Source organism: Aythya fuligula, chromosome 2, assembly GCF_009819795.1.
Source record: "Aythya fuligula isolate bAytFul2 chromosome 2, bAytFul2.pri, whole genome shotgun sequence".
Lineage (NCBI taxonomy): Eukaryota > Metazoa > Chordata > Aves > Anseriformes > Anatidae > Aythya > Aythya fuligula.
The window spans coordinates 110998997-111020667 of NC_045560.1; the positions used below are offsets into that span (position 1 = coordinate 110998997).

Here is a 21671-nt window from a genome sequence, read left to right on the forward strand (position 1 = left end):
TGCTGCCCAGGAAAAGGGATTTTTGGCACTCTGCCTTCTAGCTTATAAAGGGTTTATATTCCGTGCTCACTTATGCTAAAACACAAGTTGAGCTCCTTTACGACTGCTTCTAAAGCAAATCACTTTGCACATTAATGCATTCTCCCTTTTTTTTAATTGCTATTTATACTAATATGTAGTGCTAGTTATCTTTATCAAGTGCTTTTTTGTTTCCTTTTGAAGTAGTTCATGCACACATTTTGTAACCTGCACTTACATATTTCGGAAGTGCAAGTAATATCTTTTTATTGGCACTAACTATTGTATCTACCTACAAGCCATGCCTTATGTCAAAAAAAAAAAGACCAACACTTTTTAAACTGAATTCTGAATCCACTGGAAGAAATCTCATAGTCACCAAAGCTCATTTCTAAGGACTTTGTGTGAGCAAATATTACTGCCTGCATTTCAGAAGGACTAGGAATTCCCCCAGGGTCTGGAAGTCTTAACAACACTGATGAGGGCTTTTCCTTCTGACCCTTGTTCTGTATAATCTTGTTCACCCTTGGCTAGCTTCCGACCCTGCAAGCTGGTCTTCTGTGATTCCCATTACCATACATATACTTGCATTTTAATTTATTTAACTTCCCAATAGCTAACATTCCCTGGGAAGGACAGAAAAATACTTTTAAATACTGAGGCATTCAGGTGCAGGTAGGTAAGGGATCCAAAACTGCTCACAAAATCCATGACAGTACATGGGTTGGGACTTAGATCTCCCTATGCTAACATTAGTCTACATTGTTCTCCTTTCAGGCTTGGCCCTATTATTTATTTACAGTTTTAATTGCTAATTGTACCTTGTGCTTATTTTTCAGCACAAGGTTTGTATTATATCAGCTGAAGAATTTTCTCCAGAATATGTGAATCCTAAAGTACATTGCATAGCTGCTTACAGGAGTATCCCTGATGGAAGGTAACTTGCTTGTTGTTATCCTTTATATTTTCTGAAATAGACCCTCAAGGAGAGACTAAAGTGAATTTTAATGCTTTTAAATGAATCTTTGCTTGGTGACTCAAAGGTGGTTTGTTGACCATTTTTACGAGGTAGCATTTGTGAAAATAAAAAATAATAATTAAAATAATTGTACTGGTAATTGAAAACTGAAGTGTTAGTGTTAATATAGACAGACTTTGTGCAAGATGTTGGTAATACTAGCCTTTCCCATCTGAACTACCGAGTGCTAATGCATTAGAATACACAAGTATCTCATGTGCTTTCCAGCATAATAGGTGCCCAAGCTGGAAAAATATTGCTGTTTCTGTGGCAAGCCATGAATTAACATGCCTGAAATACTCACTGTTCTGCTTGGACTTTGATTCTGCATATTACTGCTTCACCTGTTTCAGAATGGCTTTAATTTCTAATTGGTAAGGGATATGAATTTCCTTTCAGGTATCCCAAATTCACAGCTCCACCAGCAAGATGTAGCAGCCCCAAACTACGCAACGTGTAAACCCCTTCTTCACAAACAAGCCACTCCCTCCTCCCCCTCATTGTGGGTCCTGTATGATAGGTGATGCTAAGCGTGCCCTCAGCATTCATTGCTCACAGCAGATCCTTCCCCTCCTCCTTTATACTTGAGTAGTACCAGTAGTTGGAGTACTCATGTGCAGTTGGGTCAACACAGGTCAATGTCCTCTTGTTACTGAGAACATTTGAACCTGAATGTTCACTTCCTAATTAGTCAGTTCCAGGTTCTGCAGAGCACTTGCTCCATCCTGTTGGCATTCTTCTTTCCACATGTTTCGTTCTTTGCACCAGAGAGGAAATGTCATTGCAGTTCCTGAATTAGGAAGCCCCACATTTCGATTCCTGTTGCACCTCCCTGGATGTCCTTGTGATTCTAGTCCTAAGTTGTTTTGTTTTGTTTTGTTTTGTTTTGTTTTTTAACCCCCAACTGATCTGACAATGAAGGGAGCCTCAAAGTAATAGTAAATTACATTTGTAACACTTCAGAGGCAGAATTGGTGACTAGGTCTAATGGTTTTCCAGATGGTGATTTCTAATGGTAGTTTCAGTGGTTGAACTGAAATAGGAAACAGAAAAATCTGGATATTAAATTGGATAAAAGCATGTGACTGCACTTGGCTTGCAAGTGGGCATAGCATTGAATTGCAACTTTAATTCTCCTGCTGTTCAGAATCTTACAACTGAGAGCAGCTTTCTAACACTGAAGATACTTGTCCTCTCATGAAAGGCATTTGGCATTCTTGGGTATTTGTACTCTGAGTAAAATGGGGAAAGGAGGCTGGGTGAAAAGCATGGTATAAAGTCAAGCTAATGTAGATATACGTACCTTTTATTTTATTTGGTTTTATTTATTTATTTATTAAATCTCTTGCTGTACTTGCATAGTTTACTGTGTATTTACGGTCTGTTATTAAGACCGTTATCTGGCAGCATTTTTGCTTTCCTGAAAGTATTTAGTGTTCACCAAGTTGAAAGATTCAGGGTCTTGGCTCAGTTTAATAGTATTATAAGTGGATGCTGCACGTGGTTTCCCACACAAGCCTGGCAAATACATCTCAGTCCTGGCCCTGAAACGTATTTGCCATTCCAGTTCTGGGGCTGTCTTAAGCAGAGATTAATCATTGTCTGCTGAGTACTTACACGAAGTGAATAAATACTAGCGTGAAACCCCCAAATAACATTTTTTCCTGCAGTCTTGGAAACTACTTCTCTCAATCAAGTTCTTCAGACATAAATATACCAAGGAAGAAATAGTTAAAAACAACAGTGGATGAAAGGGGATGTTTTCAGGGAGCACTGTTATTTATTTTGGCTTCAATTCTACAAATATTTGAGTGTATACTTAACTTTTAAGTACTTAAGTAGTCCCACTGGCTTCAATGGGAAAACTCGCATGTTTAAGGGATACACCTACATAAATATTTGTAGAAGTGAAATTTCAACTGGTGAATGTAACTAACTGGATTCACTAACACCTTTGCATTTTTAACACCTGCATTTTTAACACCTTTGGTTTCCTTAGCAAACTCTTTTTGTTGAAACTGTTCAGGTTATGGAAATTTTGAGTGAATAAAAGCAGTCATGTACATTTTCCCCTCTGTGCGTTAGATCTATACCTCTTGTTTTCCATTTATTGATCATAAAATTCCAAAGAGTAACAGTGGTTACTACTGTGTTATTAATTGTATTACATTCTAATGTATTAACTTCTGGGAGTTGACTTTTTTTTTTTTCTTTCATGATGCTTAAGGAATGCTCCTGACCACAAGAGTAATTAATATAATTCTTGTTTTTAGCATAACATGCATTCCATCAGTGTATGATACTCCACCAGCGGCTTTGGTTTTGGATGCATTCAGGGATGGGAAAATTTCTGAAGTACAGAGAAATATACTCCATGGTCCGCTGAATGCCCCTTTACCTTCTGACTCAGTTAACAGAGTCATCCTGTCATCATCGCAGGTAGTTCACATTTTGAAAATACTGTTTCCTAAGTCACAAATTATGTTCTTGGTAAAGGTGAATAGATCAAGCATTCTAAGAAAATCACAACTAAATTATATGATCAAAATATTGCAGATTGAATAAGCCACAAATATAATATACAGAAAGAGAAACAAAAATGCCAGCTTCTTTCTAAAGCTGTAGTAGTCTCACAGACTGCAGAAGTGCATTACATATGCTTGGCATGCGAACAGATAGGAGCATGCAGATGCAACGCCATATCCTTGAAGGTATTGTTAACTTCCTGAGAAATGCTAAGCCCCCTCTCTTCTGTTGCAACTAAGCAATACAGAGCACAGTTGATGAAATGATGAATATTTCACAAAACATATATACCATTAGAGCTGTTCTTCTTTCTGCAGAACCAGATTACCATGAGTGGCAGAGTGCCTCACTTGGGCAGATACGTATTTGTGCTACATTTTTATCAGCCAGCACATCCAACGTTCCCTGTGCAGGTGCATGTGAATGCAGGACGTGTGTGGTCAGGTAGGCTTTCAAATTTGATCTAACTTCATTCTCCTCTCGGCTTTTTGGCACATAGGTCATTATTTGGCATTATGCTTTTTCTTATAGGTTCCATCAATGCTTCATTCTGCCCTCATACTTCTGGATGTCGGGATCAGGTGATTGCAGAAAACCAAATTGAGCTTGACATTTCTGAACCTGAAGTTTCTGTTACAGTCATTATACCTGACAGAAGAATGCTGGTTTTGGTAAGTTTATTGCATAAACATACTTGGAAGTATTCTTCTCAGTTTCACCAGCCATTTAGAGACAATTTTAAATTATCAATTTTCAAATTTTCAATATTTTAGGATCTTGCACGCTAGTTTTGTTTTTACTTTAAATTTTAAGATATCATACAGTATTTTTATTGTATGCTGCTTGTATTCTAAGCTCAGGGAGATACATAATGAAGTATATTTTCCTACCCTTTTGCTTAAAGTGTTAGCATTTTGGGGAAAATCCAGAATTCATAATGAAGTAATGTTTAAATATATAAATGCCTTAGCTTGTTTCTTTTGTTTTTCTCTGAAATGTACAATCTAGCTTTTTTGTTGTTTTAAGGAAAATGTCTTAGTTGTTCCAGCAGACAACTACAGTTACAAAATTCTTGACAAAAAGACTGTGGACAAGTCATTTGATTTTATCAACCAATGTGGAGGAAACAGTTTTTATATTGAGTAAGCATCACTCTCTGAAAAACTGAGCAAGCTAGGATTTAATATTATTTTCACTCCATATTAAAGAAATGTATAAAATCCCCATCGCTCTGCTACATTCAAATGCTTTTCATGGCTTATGCTGGCCTTTTAATTTTCCATGAGTCATTTTTGCATGACTTTCTATTGTAGATGAAATGTAAGGGTATAGCTTTATTGCTCACAGTACAAAAGAGGAAAATCTGTGTCATCTCTCTGTCTTTGGTATTTCCATCTTTGGTATTTCATATTTTGCTTGGCATGTCTGAACTGATAAGACTAATGTGAGCACTTCTTTGAAAAAAAATCTTACCTACACGAGCCACTTACTACTAATGCAATTACTTTGTGCGTATCCTTGCATGTGTACTGACACCTTCCATATTTCAAAGAATTGTTTGAAAGACAGGACCCCAATTTACTGAATCACTGCAAAGCATTCTCCCAGCAGTTTTCAAGTGGCATTACTAACGTGATTTATATTTCAATGTAAATAGCCCAGAAAGATCATCAGCCTTCTGTAAGGATTCTGCAAGGTCACTAGTGGCTTTCTACAACAACGGAGCAGTGCCATGTAATTGCCATAGGGAAGGTGCCACGAGCCCCACTTGCAGCCCCCTGGGAGGGCAGTGTATGTGCAGACCTAATGTCATCGGTCGTCAGTGCAGCAGATGCCAAACTGGCTACTATGGATTTCCATTCTGCAAGCGTAAGTACATGCTCTGATGTATTCAGTGCCTGACCTGACCTTAGTTATTTAATTCTCAGGTTATACTGCACAGGCAGTGGCCTCGCTTTTCTTTGTAGGGCTTGACCCTGTAACAGGCTGGTTGAGCCGTCTTAGGTTTAGCATAGTGTGGTGGTTTTAGTCAGGTGGGCAGCTGAGATTCAACCGCTCTCTCAGTTCCCCTTCTCAAAAGGAAAGGGGGAGAAAATATGATGAAGAGGGCTCAGGGGTTGAGATAAGGATAGGGACATCTCTCGAAGATTATTGACACAGGCAAAACAGACTCAGTGTAGGGAGATTAGAGAAATTTATTGCCCATTACTAACAATCTAGAGCAGTGAGAAATAAAGAAACTAAAAACACCTTTCTGCCAGCCACTCTCTTCCACCTCCTTCCCCCAAGCGGTGCAGGGGAATGGGGCTGCAGTCACTCCCTGATGCTTTGTCTCTGACACTCCTTCATGGTCACTCCCTGCCCCTGCTCCTTGTGGGGTCTCTCCCACGGGATGCTCCCATGGGATGCCATCCTTCCCAAACTGAGCCTGTGGGGGCGGCCCACAGGCAGCAGCTCTTCAAGAACTGCTCACATGTGGACCTATACCACAGGGTCCATTCATCCCCAAGGAGCAAACTGCTCCAGCACGGGTCCCCTGTGGGCAGCAGCTCCCCCCAGACCCCCTGCTCCTGCGTGGGCTCCTCTCCAGGGCTGCAGCTCCGGCCCGGGGCCTGCTCCTGCGGGGGCTCTCCATGGGCCGCAGCCTCCTCCAGGCCACATCCACCTGCTCCACCGGGGGCTCCTCCACCCATGGGGGGGCTGCAGCGTGGAGATCTGCTCCATGTGGGACCCATGGGCTGCAGGGGGACAGCCTGCTCCACCAGGGGCCTCTCCCTGCACAGGCCACAGGGGAACTGCTGCTGCCTGCCTGGAGCACCTCCTGCCCTCCTGCTGCACTGACCTGGGAAGCTGTAGGGCTGCTTCTCACTCTTTTCTCCCAGCTGCTGTTGCACAGCAGTTTTTTTCCCTTTCTTAAATATGTTCCCATAGAGGCGCAAACGAGATTGCTTATTGTCTGTGCTCTGACCAGTGGTGGTTCTCTTTGGAGCCAGCTGAAACTGGCCCTTATCTAACGTGGCAGCTTATGGATTCTCACAGAAGCCACCCCTGAAGTCCCCACCGCTACCAAAGCTTTGCCACCTAACCCCACTACAGTCTTACATTTAGCATAGCATAGCGTTCAGTGTAGTGATGTAATACCCTATGTTTATTAATGTTTCTTTGTAAAAATGGTGCCCTTGAAACCAAAGCTATTCATTGTTTAATACTTGGCAGGTTTGAGAAGTGTTAATAATTGCTGTGGTGAATTTAAGCAACCATTCTGTGGAAAATAATCAGGCTCTCAAGATACTCTTTGAAACTAGAGTTACATAATTGGTTTCCGTGACCTTGATTGGTCTTAATCTCAAATCATTTTGATAGCTGGAGTTAAACAAGCCACCTGGGTTTAAAACTAATGAAAGAGGGAAAATAATACATGTTGTGTCTGTTTGTTTTATATACAAATCTTAATAAAAGTTGGTCATTGTAGGCTGGGACATGATTAATTTGTGGAACTTTTTTTTGACCTAGCGTGCAACTGTGGGCAGCGACTTTGTGATGACATAACTGGTAAATGCATTTGCCCTCCTCGAACTGTGAAACCAAAATGCGAAGTGTGTGAGAAACATTACTTCAGCTATCACCCTCTCGCTGGCTGTGAGAGCTGCAACTGTTCAGAAAGAGGCATTATTAATGTGGCAAGCCCAGACTGTGAAAAAAACAACGGGCAATGCAAGTAAGTTTGGACTACATGCATTAATAATGTTTCATGAGTGGTTTGCTTCATAGTTTTTTTTGTTTGTTTGTTTTTCAGGTATTTGGAGGATTTGGGGAACTTTTACGATAATGAGCAAAGATTTAAGCAGTGCTTGGTGGTAGCTAGAACTCAGTTGTTACAGGAATACATGCAATGTTTAGTGAAAATTTGGTTTGTGCAGTAACGAATGGTGGGCTTTGGGATACCCAAGCATGCATTGTTTGCCAGTGACATGCTATGTCACTTGCAGTAAGTCACCAAATCTCTGTTCGTCTCATATAGCTTATCCAGTGCCCAGATATTAGTGACCTTGGACCAGAACTTCTGGCTTCTGGCATGTGCATCATCTGTAATCGTGTATGTTATCTCCCAAATTGTTAAAACCTTGCAGTTGACCTTCCACAATCTAATGTGTGGGTTTAAGTCCAGTAACGTTTTGAAGTACTGTAAAGCTTGAATATTTGCAATGAGTTTTGAGAAACTGATGATAGGTGCTGTGTGTATGGAAACTACTGTTCAATTGGAGTGACAGACAGGGCCCTGTTCAATGCCCTCTATACGACATATGATTGTTCTTCTGTATCTCAGCAAGCTGAGCTGAAAATTGATTCTTTTATGTATTCTATTTGTATTGTCTAAAATATGTACAGCATACAGCTGTAACTGTTGGGAATTTTATTAAATTCAGATGCTGTCAATATTAGTGTAGTTGAACATTCCTATTATTTCCTTGGAGAGGTGAGTCCTTAAATAGCAAGTACAAATATGCGAAAGCCAATATGTTGCATAAGGCCAAGGTTAATTCATTTTGATTGGACTGGCTATGTTTTTGTAGTGTCTAAACAAAGAGAAATATGGTCTTTGCTGCTCTGCCATTAGTCCTGTAGATATGACAGAATACTCATTTTCAGAGAATACTCTATTTCCTGAATTTAAAATAATTTCTAAAGTCTGTCCACTTCGTATGAACTGAATAATTATTTTATACCAATGACAAAACAGGAAACTTCTTTCATAGATAGAAGTCAGGATTCAGGGTTAAGGTGTACCATATTCTGCACGTCCTGGTGCACTCTACATCTAATTGGTCTCTACTTTCGTTTTCCCCATAGCTTGCTCTTACAGGAGACAACCAAAGCTGCACAAAATATAAATAAAATAAATAATTCAGTGAAATAAAATCTATTAATTTAGATATGCTAAGCCCTATCTTTATGCTTATGGAAAATTGAGGGCAACATTTGCAAAAATAGTAAGATTTCCTGTTTCAGTGAAAAGCTGTATTGCCTGATTATAATGGTGATATTTTTTCACATACAGCCCAATTGGTAAGATAAATGAAATGTCAATTTATAAGTACAATAGTTCTGAAGCAAAACTTGACTTTTAGCCAGTATTTTTGGACTGATTCTACAGTATATAGCCAACCACTAGATTCTGATTAATACTTCTCCTTGTTTGGATTACATGAAGTTCAAAGTTCCCATTTAGTTGCAGTTATCTCTGTGTATGGGTAATGCATTCAGAGAGACTCTGAGAAACCTCGCCCATTGTTTGATGAGCTGAGTAATTGTTTTCATATTTTACATGAAGTGCACCTTGTCTGCACACTTTAACTGTTTATATCCATTAAGTTTGTAGCATTAGTACACATAAACTTGATGCTGAGAGCAAAAGAAGATTCCGCTACATCTCTGAGCATTTTTACAGTTTAGTTGTAAATTACATAATTTAAAAATGTGGTGGTGGTGGTGGCTGGCATTCTTTATCAGTGGGTCCTTACTCTCTTGAGACTTTTGGACTAGTAAAGATAGATTGTGACAATAGGCTAGTATAGACAGGAGCAAGAAAGATTGTCAGACCTATGATTTCATGAAGAAGTTTGTTCCAAAGGCAGGAGGAAGGAGCTGCTGCAATGGAAGGATGTTTTCTGCTTTCTGTCTCAAGCTTTGTTCGTAGCTTGATAGTGGTTTTTGCATCATCTATATTTCTCCTAAATAAATCCAAAGGTTTCAGCCCTCACTGTCTCTTCTGAACAGTTGTAAACTAACACAAGACTTGTAGCAGGTTGAAGTCCCTGTAATTATTCATATTCCTGGGTTTCCCCACCTTTTTGTTAGCAGGTGAGTGCCTTGAGAAATGCCCAGTCACATCCTCCAGCTGTAAATCCTCTTCCAGTTGTGCTTACCTGTATTAAACATCCATGTTTCACTCTTTGGTGTATAGTGAGAGTAGTTCTGTGCTGCAAGGACTGATTAGCTGCAAAAATCTAATTATATTGTGAGCATTTGTCTTAGGAAATTAAATCCCTTCCTAATAATTTCTATGAAACATTGCAGTATTTCTCACCATTCAAACCTGAGATCAGTACCAACCTGCTGCTGTTTCTTCTCGGAAGTCATAAAGCTGTTTCACAGCCATGCAGTTTATTCAGAAAGCTACCAGCCCTTTGTTTCAATCTTCCCTTCCTCCTTCTCTCTTTCTATTCCTGCCTAACTCATTGGTTTTCTCTTATGTGTGTGTTTGTTGATAAAGATGCAAACCAGGAATAAAAGGACGGCGGTGTGATCAGTGTGCTCCAGGTACTTACGGTTTCCCAAACTGCGTGCCATGTAATTGTAACAGAGATGGAACAGAACCAGATATTTGTGATCCCCATACAGGAATTTGCCTCTGCAAGGTCAGATAAATCAAATTATTTCTGCATTCATAAGCATTGTTTGCACATCAGTGATCATTTCATATTTAATGGCATGGTTAAAATGATTTTATCATTTAGAATTAAATGTAGCTGTAGAAAAGCACCGCACCTTGCAATATGTGTACAGATTATCATAATAGCAGATACTTTTTTTTCTTTTAATGAGTTCAGTATCTGTTTTACAGGTAGTCTTAGTCTTTGCAGTATCTGACAGTGCTACAATGTAGATGTCCATTGATTCCCTGAAGCGGTTTGTACCCTGCACAGATCTGCTTTATGCATCTGCATCTCAGTTTTTGGATGTTAACCAGGTTCCAGGCTTTTTTTAGCTATATTATGTCGGTTGACATTTCACCACATCATTATATCCAGGAAATCTTCTTTTGTTCTGATCTGCATAATTAAATGTGATAAATGTGAACTTTCACAAGTGACCTTTTATATTGTAGGTTTTGAAAAGCCAGCAGGAGGGCTTTGGCAGGGAAGTTACCAGCTGTCTCTGACTAATATCTATTACTCAGTGGTTCACTTAATAAACTGGAAAGACAGCTCATAACTAAGATAGTCTCAAAGAAGTCGATTTTGTTTGCATTTAGAATATGGTGTACACAGACAGTCACACGTTTTCATTCATGTTTCCAGATGTTTAAATATTTATTTATATGCAGAAGGCTTTGGGGGCCTCACAAAACCAAAAGGAAAACTCTGAGAATTCTTTCAACTGTGTTTTGACAGGAGAATGTAGAAGGTGCAGATTGCAGTGTTTGCCGACCAGGATCATTTTATCTGGACCCTTCTAATCCCAAGGGATGCACCACTTGCTTTTGTTTTGGGGCAACCAGCAACTGTCGCAGCACAAATCATCGTAGAACCAAGGTGTTTTCATTAGTTTTCTTCTTTGCTGTCACGAACCTACATTTACTCCATTATGGAAATGCCATTTTTCTTCCAAAATTCTACGTGCTATTTTATTAGTTGTGAAGGATGGGAAATAATTCGCAAGTAATGGTGCAGTTTTGGTGCAGCATCATTAGGACTTAGGTGTAGTTTGAATGTGCCCATCAGCAGAAATGGCCCTTTTCACCTGTTTGCTTACAGATTGCTAGCTGGACTGAAATTAAGCTAGCTATCTAGTGCTTTATCTTCAGACACTGGTTCGTCATTAAAGTCAATGGTCTCGTTCATCATGCTTTGATAAATGCACATGTCATTTCACATCTATATCACAGGTATGTCTTGAAACCTAAGAAGTGTGTGGAGGGTTCCACAGAGAAGTAAAAATTGTCCTTCTGTCCCTGTTTTTTTTTTTTTTTTTTTTAAAAAAAAAAAAAAAAAGATATTATCAAGGGTGAGAAAAGGTAGAAGCCAAAATAGGCTTTAAAGTGTTAGCAACATGAATGAATGGTAGAAATGAGGTAAGATGATTGAAGATGTAAATAAGTAAATGAATAAATAAAAGTAATAACTATCTGAAACAATGCAAGAGAAAGAGAAGGAAGAAGTAGCACCCTAGAATGATGGATGTTGACCTTAGTTTAAGTTTAGGATTAGACATAGACTAGATGTAATCCAGATCATGGCACTGTATTTTTTACAAGCAAAGATGAAAATCTGGCCTCAGTGAAGTCAGTAGCCAACTTCCATTGGTTTTAGGAAGATTTCATTTAGAGTTTACTTGTCTTTAGGAAAGACTGTTCTTGCAAACATATCTGTCTTTTTGTGCTGTGGTTCTGAGAGCTGTTCAGGTACATATGCATTATGCTTTCTTTTCCCCAGCATATTGACAAATAATAGGATGTATGGTCTTTAACAAAACAAGAGCCAAGAACATAAAATGTGCATTATTAAAGAGCCAGAATATCAGGCTACATTGCCTGCCTCCCCAGAATATCCTGCAATGTCCCTTTCCTCCCATGTAACCTATCACTACCAGGTATCAGGTCTTTCAGGTTAGTGTCTTTGGTTTGATTTTTAGAATGGACGTAAAAAATGAAGCTCCAAATTGTGTCCTTGGGTTTGTGTACATAATTCCCAGTCACCTCCAGAAGCAGCATGTCTTCATGTGACTAAAGACAGAGTTTAGTTCAAATGCTGGCATCCCAGGTAGCTTTTGCACATCTGTCCCTCTTAAGCTCTGTTTTGAGATCCTTCCAACATCCATTGACAAAGACTTTGGGCTGCCTTTAAAGGAGTTGAATTATGTTTAGGGAATTACAGTCTAAACAATTTCCCCCATTACTTAGTGTTGGTGAAGTTTAATAAAGGATGAAACAAACTTTTATTTCCTTTATTTCTTTAGTTTGTGGACATGAGGAACTGGCGCTTGGAGGCAATGGATGGAAATATTGATATTCCAGTCACTTTCAATCCAGTCAGTAATAGTGTAGTGGCTGATGTTCAAGAATTGCCTACTTCAGTGCATAGTTTGTACTGGAAAGCACCACCATCTTACCTGGGAGAGAAGGTAAATGACACCCAACTCTACTGTTTTAATAAAATGAATTTGTTTTTGTCAGCATTGTTGATAAAGAGTCTCCTATTCTTTGTTAGATGCTTTTCCCTCTCCCTTGACTAGAGTCTTCTCTCTCTTTCCTGACATGCCAGGAATCACAACGTTTGACTTCTGAGTAGAAGGTTAAAACTATAACCAGCAAAACAGAATTAATACTTTTTTTTTTTTTTTTTTTTTTTTGGGGGTGCCAGGGAGATCTTCATGTGAGGAGCATGGTCAGGAGCTATGGTTCAGAGATCTATCTTTCAGTTGAATGACCCATTTAGTTAGGTTGTTTTTTTTTGCTCATGTTATAGAGTCTCCTGCTGCAATGCCAAAAAATAATTTTCCAGAGTTACTTTATGATAAGTCATACTTTATCTACTGTAATGTCAAACCAGAAGAACTTCTTATTGTTCCCATAACAAAATGTAAAGCAGTCAATAGCCTTCTAAAACACAACTGTTAAGAACAGCTCTGATTTTTATATTGCATGTCACACCGTCAAACCAGACATGTCAAGATTTGCTTTTATTTAAAATGACAACACTGTAAATTAAATAGTTTGTTTGATCCTACTTTTACCATGCCCTGTGTGCAAGTGTGTATTTTAGTAGATGCTAGCTATACTCCAGTAGGAAAACTAACTAAAGAAATGCTATCTCGATGCTAGTTTTACAAGCTCATAAATACACCAGTCATTCATTTTATTGTTCAATATGATGAGCGTAAATGCTATTTTCCATTATCTTCAGCATTTTAACTAGTTCAATTGCAACATAATACTTAGCATAATATATTTTATTTCCTCTCTCTGTTTACAAAGTTAAAAGGGAATCAAATATAAAATGTGTAGCAGTGCAGAAACTAACAGTGAATGACAAATTCAGTTTACATAACCCCCATTTTCTTTTCCTGTGTATTTTAACATTCTGTTTAGTAGAGCACTTTTAATGTTAGAAAAAAAAATGCTGTACATATAGAATACAGAGGGCAGTTGATAATACCAATGTTTTTGCATTTCCCAAAACAAAGAAAAAAGCACGACCATAACAGCTCATCATATGGCACAGTCCTAAAATGTGTGTTAAACAGGAAATGAGCTCTAACTTGAATTTTTCTTATATTTTTTTTAAAAATATACAGGATCATTTTGATTGTGTTGGCAAAATATAACCGATGTTCCAAATTATGATTTTGAAAATGCTGTTGGCAAAAGTGAGTAGCTCTAATTACAGCCCTGTGATCCAAGGAACAAATTTCTCTTCACAGAGATCTCTGTGTTTTGTTTGTAATACATTAGAATACATAGAAACAAACAGAGCAAATGGTGATGTTTACCTGCAGAACACTGGAACCTGACAAAGCAGTTCTTTCCGTGCCAAAACAAGCACAAGCTATAAGGGCAAACAGCAAAGGGTGCAAAACAAAGTAATGTGTCTGTGGCAAAACACTTGGTTCTAGCTTAGCTGTTTGCTGTGTGCTCTTTCAACTGAAGTTTTGGCCCTTTTTTTTTTTTTCCTTTTTTTTTCTTTTTAAGCTAACTTCTCACCTCTGTAGACCCTCAGGTCAGTCAGATTTCCCTTACAGCTAGTGATGTAGCATTTATTAGACAAAATCATGATTTAGTGAAGTATTTTCAGTTCTGGTAAGTGCTTCTTCTGACGATCATTCCAATTCAAAGTGCCTGGAAGATTTTATCCTTAATTTTCTTTATGGAGAGTACACTTCCAAAGGGAAGACGGTAAATTGCCTATATACACTTCAGGCATAAAATTTTCTCTAATTTATATAGTGGACCTGACTACGATATTTTCTCCCATAATCCAAGAGAGAAAGGGAAATCTGAAGTGTTAAAGATTGCTCCATGAGAAGTTGGTAAAGGAAATAGGACTTTCTTGAATTCAATCTTCTCTGTCCCCAAAGACTGCAGAGGGTCCTGCATGGGCACTGAGAGAACAAGCCACAAGAGGCACTTAGTAGCTTCTTCAAGGTTTGTGTCTCACCTAGCACTTGCTGACAGACTCTTCTTAGAACAAGAACTGTTTAGGCTGTTCCTGGAGCATGATTTTCACAGAATCACAGAATCACAGAATTTTCTAGGTTGGAAGAGACCTCAAGATCATCGAGTCCACCCTCTGACCTAACGCTAACAGTCCCCACTAAACCATTTCCCTAAGCTCTACATCTAAACGTCTTTTAAAGACTTCCAGGGATGGTGACTCCACCACTTCCCTGGGCAGCCTGTTCCAGTGCCTCACAACCCTTTCAGTGAAGAAGTTTTTTGTCTATACATATTTTGAACTGAATCACTCATACACAACCCAGGGAAGCTATTTGACAAATGATTCAAACTTGCTTGCCTCAGTCTTAGTTTTATGCAGCAGTGTGTTTATTTCGCTGGGGCTAAGGCCTTCTGTGTTCACCTGTAGTTCAGCCAAAAGACGGTGGGTCTCAGCTCAACCTGCAACAATGGTCTGTTATCACCTTTCTGCAATAGAGCTGATACCAGTAAAACTCTTGTCCTCCAGAAAGTGAAACAAAGATTTCCTGATTAGATTCTTTTTTGCAGTAAGCTGAGAAAATTCTGGGCAGTGAGAGCCCCTTTCAAACATGCTTAGTCTTACTTTATTTTTATTCATGTCTGTTCATGGGGTATACACTACCAATATCATTCTCAGTCTGATGTCTGCTCTTGATGAGCCAAAGCTGTTCTGTAGGGCCTGGGGAAGAACAGCATTCATGTGAATGTGTGATTTCTCCACAACACAGATGGTGTCATTTAAAGTATGGAAAAAAAAGTAGTGCCGGTAACCACCCAGAGAACAGTAGTAAGTACTACTCAAAAAGTAATTGTAGAATCATTAAGGTTGGAAAAGGCTTCCAAGATCATCTGATCCAACCATCCCCCTACCACCAGTGTCACCCACTAACCCATGTCCCCAAGCACCACATCCAACCTTTCCTTGAACACCCCCAGGGACGGTGACTCCACCACCTCCCTGGGCAACCCGTCCCAATGCCTGACTAGTCATGTATATGACTGATGTTGGATACACAAAGTAAATAGATTAAAAAGGAACTTCTTCCAAGCAACACATATTTGGTCTAAAACCTAAAGAATTAATGTATTAAGGTGGAGTAAACTTGAATACAAATTTATATTAATATCAAGCAACAGTGCAGTAGAGTATCACTGATCTGATTGCGTGCGTTTTATTACAGCTTTCTTCATATGGTGGCTTCCTAAGTTACCAAGTGAAATCTTTTGGCTTACCTAGTGAAGGCATGGTTCTACTGGATAAGAAACCTGATATACTACTAACAGTAAGTTTTGAAATACTGTATTTTCTTTCAGGCAATACCATGATTTTTTTGTTTCCTGACAACTGTGGCAAATTTTGCTCCTAAAGTGTGCTTAACTTTTATAGCAACTTGCTACATTTCTATAAAAGTGATTTTACTGCATTTTGCTCAAAGCTATCAACACACCTCACTCTGATGCCAAAGTAACACATTATTAAGCATAACTGACTTCAGAGCAAATGAAAAGATAAAACAGAATTTTCCCTGTAAAATGCACCTGTGGAAAAATATTAATTAATGTCTTGAACACTTGGCAACAAGTATGGCCTCGGCTATGCAAAATATGTCCTTGATTCCATATTTAATTTATCTCATTTTCTTTGAGAATTTTCTTCGGCATAAATTTAAAGATAATCATAAGGCTTGAATGGACTGAGGTAAAAATGCATTTTATGTATGGTGAAACTTAGAAACTTCTACTGATTGTTTACATTCCCAGGAGGGTGGTTTTGTTTCTTGAGCACATCAAAAATATTAATTCAGTGTTCTAGGATTCTGGGAAAGATGCCTCATGAGGTACTTCACTGGTATCCAAAGTCATTTGTGCACTAGGATGTAAGGTCAAAGAGTGTTCCTCAGTCCAGAATTGTTTTTATTCCCCTCCTTGTGCCAGTCAAAAATTTCCTTTACCTTTCAAAAAAAGGTAAGTAAGCTCTTAGAGATGATATCAAGAGGCATCTCCTTTTCTAAAAAGAAGGTGAGGACAGCAAAGGAGACTCTTTGAAAATATAAAAAATGTTTTTACTCAGAAGCAATAACTAATTCTTGTGAAAACTGGCAAGCATTAATTCTCTTTGTGTTTTATTTGCAAGCAAGGTTGTTAAAAGGCAAAGGCAGGGAAAACCCTGCTGACAGTAAAACACAGTGCTTACAAAATGACATACAGGTACTTTTACTTGGGTTTAATTCCCCAAATAACAGGATTAACGTGCTTCTTCAAATGAACTGCATGCGAACACTGCCATAAAATGTGATGAAATGGTTTAATACTATGTATTCATTCTTACATAGGGCCAGCAAATGAAAGTTGTTTATGTGGATCCTAACAACCCACTGCCTGACCGTCAATATTATGGCCGTGTGCAGTTAGTTGAGGTAAGAAATGAAAATGGAATGGCCTTCACTTTTCTTCCCTGTGGTACATTTAAAAAAAAAAAAAAGATGCTCAGACAGTACATGAATAAATACCAGATACTGGATAATGTTAATGAACGTAAATTTCAGTACTATAGACCATAAATATAGACCACATTTTCTTCTCTCTTTACTGTCACACTGAACCTAGGTTCTGGTTCATGCCACCTAATTTTAGCACCTCTAATTTAGGCATCTTGTCCAACATAGTCCTTAGCATTCTCTCCAGAGACAGTGGAGTAATACTGAATCAGTCACCAAAGGAATATGACTCATCACAGCCCCAAATGTGTACTTAATAGGGATGGAATGAATTGTTATCTGTTTTCTTCCTCTGACTCTCAAAGGAGTCCAGGTGCCTAGTTTAGAACGGGTTTCCAACATTTAGGGGAGTTAAATTAGCATGGATTATTCCTGCCTTAAATGTGTGCTCAGAAAGTCAAACTAAGTTATTTCTGCCTCATCTGTAGGAAAAAAAAAAAAAAAAAAAAAAAAGTTAATGGTTCTTCCAGCTAAATTAGATTTTCAGTTACACTGTGTATTAGTAGCTTGTAAGCATGTGAAGGCAGCTTTCAAGACTGGATTTCTAGTATTTTAGTTACTCTTAAAAATAAAAGCAATTTTAGTTGGTAATCCCTCAAAGAAATTTGGATGACTGAAGAAGAACCTAAATGCTTCTTCACTTTTTGATACCTCAAAGCCATACATACCTTGCCAAGTACAGAATACACCCCTTTTTTTGCTCGTTGTTCCTTTTCCTGCCTTTGTTTACATTAATTATATTTATTTTGCTGACATCTGTTTCACTCCACATCACTTGGTACTATAGAGGTCCTAAAGTGTTTTTTTTTCCCCCTCTTTTTCTGGCATGCTGTGTGCTCTGCACATTCTCTTTTTAAGAAACTGCAGAGCTGTGCTCATTTTGTATCCTTAATGTGCAGGGAAACTTCAGACACGCCAGCAGCAATAACCAGGTATCCAGGGAAGAACTGATGATAATCCTGTCTAGACTAGATGGTTTACACATCAGAGGCCTCTACTTCACGGAGACTCAACGATTAACCCTTGGTGAGGTTGGGCTGGAAGTAACCACCAGCACAGGAAGTGGCAGCATTGCATACAGTGTAGAGACATGCTCCTGCCCTCCAGAGTATTCCGGTGACTCATGTCAGGTAGGAAATGTTTGCCTCTGTACTTCACCATTACCTTCTGTCTTGCCTACAGCTATACATACTGGTATAGTTAGAGGAACAGGCTAGTTATTAAGGTACTTACACGGTTCTTTTAAGTGTGTGCACTTTTGATGGCTCAAACACTTTCACTGTCTAAAAGGCACAGTAAGGTTATTCAGCTCTTGATTGCCTTTGTGGAACTATAAATGTCATTTTGCATGTTTAAGGCACTATAATGAGGTCCAGGGGAAGTAACCCAAACCAAGATAGTACTGAATACTTTCCTATTCTGATAGACTTGACTAACACTTTTCCTATTTTTATAGGAAAATGTTTCAAAGCTGAAATTAATATATTTTTCAAAGTATTTGGAGATATTTTTATGAAAGATAATGTAAACATTGCAAAATAATACCGTTACTATGGTGAAATCCTAGCCTTAGTTGTGTATCCCATCCTTGATGCTGTTCCTCTAGCTCTAATTCTTTTGGCTGATGCTTTGCTTAGCTTAGAGCTCAACTGTTCCAATGGTAAGTACCCAAAACAGCACAATAAAGTAATGGAGAGGTAAGCAGTGTACAAAGTGCACAAAATATGAAGAATTACTCTCTCAGAAAATGGTTGAAGGATAAAGCAGCAATTGCTGTGCAAGCCTTGCAAGCATTTTTGAAAAGAGAATGAAAGAATAATACCTAGACCACAGTAGCTGCAGAGATGGTGAACAAAACGTTCACAGTTGGCTTATGTCTCCCATGTGCATCCACTGCTCAGGGTGGTCAGTTGTCATGTGTCAAAAGTCATTTTGGAAATATTTCTAGAAACTTACTTTTCACACATAAGGTGTTCTTTGCCATGTTCAAACTGATGAGAACTGACTGAAGGTCATACTGCCATCCCATTGCTTTCAACATATTGCCTTTATTAAACTAAGGTGGGTTATTTTTTTACATAAACTGATGAAAATACATAGCCAAAGGAAGTGATCAAGACAGTAACCTGGGTAGCATGGTTATGCAGTATGTTTATGCAGTATTACTCAGGCAGTGATTTACTGTGCTAATCATCTAGCTCTGTCTGACTGCATTAGGTGGGGAGAAGGTGATGCCTGCCACACCCTAAGTTAGGTATATATTGAGCTACAGGAACTGCGGAGTTACTTGTTAACTCCAGGAACTGTAATGTGTGCTGTACAACTTGACTCACGTATAAAGTTTAAAGGTGGGGCCCATCTCAGCACATAGCCTCATTAATCTGAGTCAGAAGCTGGAGAGTAAGGGAGAGTATAAGGGAACGTGTAAATAGTGAAAGAATAGTGTATGTTAACAGTTGAGCTGAAGTAAAATGATGGCCCAAACGCGGGGGCCAAAGAATGTAGGATGGCTAGTTGTCACTTTAGTAGCTATGGGGTGTAGTTTAGCACAGGGTATGCAGCAGAGGCTATTGTTTCCGCATCTTCAGGAGAGAAGTCAACAGCAACAAGTTCAAAGGGATTTTTACCTAAGACAGGTAATTTATTCATTTTCCCTTCCGTGCTTGCTTCCTTCCTTCTCTTTCTTTAAATGAACCATTTTTATAGTAATTTATACATCACTTAATATAAAGGCAATAGCACAAGTCTTTTATCTCAGAGTCTTTTGCTAACAAAAGTATGTGCAAGAAGATTCTTTTAAATTGTTGTTTACTTGCAAACGATCAGCTGAACTCCTAAGCACTTGAAAGTTTCTAGAGCTTTATCTTTATATGGAATAAATTTCTCAGTATCAAGAATGCTTCTTTGAAAACAACGTGCCCACACATTCCAAATGTGTTGTTTTCAAGTTTAAAAAGAACACAAGTTAAAAAAAAAAAACAAAAAAAAACCAAAAAAACCTGCATAGATTTTTTTTCAAATACATTTTGATATCTGTCTGAAATGAGTGATTCATTTTGCTTTCATAAAAAGAGGCTTTTGGTAAATATAATTTATATGCATATTAGAACCTGTATTTTACTTAGTCACGGTGTTTATGTATTTCAGGCCCTGGTTTCTTTAGAAGCAGGGTATACCGACTCCCTGTTGTTCAAGGAACATACTCTCCCTTTTAAAAATATATCTGAAAAATTTCAAGTGAGGATGCCTATTCTAAATAAAGTCCGTGCTCACATTAAAGTCAATATAAAAAGATCTGTTGATGTTATTAGTATTCTGCCCACGTTTCTTTTTCTATTTATCCCATATGTGAAGAAAGCAAAGATGCTGCTAGCAACTGTTGTTTAAACAGCAATAACTCAAAATTCCTTTTGGGATCTGCTTTGGAGGAGGCGTTTGGTGTTTTTTTTTTTTTTTTTCTTTTTTTTTTTCCCCCCTTCCTCTGGTAGTTATGTCGTTGATAAATTTACCGATTATTTCTGTCCCTGCATGCATACTTATGCTTCAACCACCTGCCATAAGATTTGAGGCACTGTCCTGGAAACCCTTTATGCTTCAGATTAATCCCATTGGTCTTGGTGGTGCAATTGCTATGAGAAAAGGTTTACAGTCTTCAAGTTCAACTCTCACTTGTTTACAGAATGTCATTCAGGCCAGCCTCTAAGTGTGAGTTACAGGCAAGGCATAGGTACAGTGCAGAACTGCGTTGCCTGAGGCAAGTATTTAGGAGGTGTTTGCTTCACGGGGAGCCCAGCCACTTTCAGGCAGGTTGTCTCACTTTCAAACAACCTCTCATCTTCCTTGCACCATGCCAGCTCAGTAACTAGTGAAAAAGAGCTTAGGAAATAGAGGGATTTTTTGGTGGATGTCCTAAGAGGGTCTTTAGCAGAGAGTGTGAGCATGAATGTTTGAATTGGTCTTTACATGGAAAGGCTCCATGCCCAGGAGAAATTCCTTGTACTTGCCCTACCCTTGTACTTTCTGTCCCCATGCCAAGCAAAAATCTGGCTTTAACATATTAGTTAATACCTAGGTGGTTCAGGCTAACTGAATGTCTCTTGCTTCATTCATAATGTTCCATCCTCTGGTTCAACCCCCTGTTTAAACCCAACTTTGATCTGACACGCTGTGTTTCTGCTTGTGTGCTTTCAATAGCTGAACATTCTTTTCGTGCTTCCTGGGGTTTTGGGACAAGCCTGTACTTAAAAATTAGACCACTGTATGTTTTGTAAGATCATCTCGCTCTCTGTCTAAGCATGGCTTCTTATAGCTCCAGGTGGACTTATTTTGGAAGTCATGATGAATTCATGTAAAAGATATCTCACTAGAAGTATTTCCAAGCAATACACGGTGGTTAAATTAACATCAAGATTTCATATAACCACTAGCTAATATGTGAGATTTCCATATGTTCTTCTCTGAGAATGCTGTGGTGTGGAACAAATCTCTTTGTGTGGTTTAAAAGTCATTTTCTACATCTTTGTACATAGCCACAGGAAACGTGTTCTGCTCAGAGGTTAAAGTAAAAATGATGAAATCCCCATACCACAAAATGTAGAGCACAAGGATAGATGCTTAGGCTCAAGCTTCTTCACCT

At 38.6% G+C, this 21671-nt stretch overlaps 1 protein-coding gene across 2 annotated transcripts in view; it reads left to right on the forward strand.

Moving 5' to 3' along the window:
• The window catches only part of LOC116486432 (laminin subunit alpha-3-like), a 78497-nt gene that overhangs the window by 21050 nt on the left and 35776 nt on the right, over positions 1-21671 (forward strand). For both annotated transcript variants that reach the window (XM_032182662.1, XM_032182660.1), the window contains 13 exons: positions 858-955; positions 3310-3475; positions 3880-4006; positions 4094-4233; positions 4589-4704; positions 5220-5431; positions 7076-7280; positions 9837-9981; positions 10738-10878; positions 12302-12466; positions 15719-15820; positions 16871-16954; positions 17935-18165. In XM_032182662.1, the coding sequence (XP_032038553.1) occupies positions 858-955; positions 3310-3475; positions 3880-4006; positions 4094-4233; positions 4589-4704; positions 5220-5431; positions 7076-7280; positions 9837-9981; positions 10738-10878; positions 12302-12466; positions 15719-15820; positions 16871-16954; positions 17935-18165 (1932 nt within the window). The remainder of the gene's footprint in view (positions 1-857; positions 956-3309; positions 3476-3879; positions 4007-4093; positions 4234-4588; positions 4705-5219; positions 5432-7075; positions 7281-9836; positions 9982-10737; positions 10879-12301; positions 12467-15718; positions 15821-16870; positions 16955-17934; positions 18166-21671) is intronic.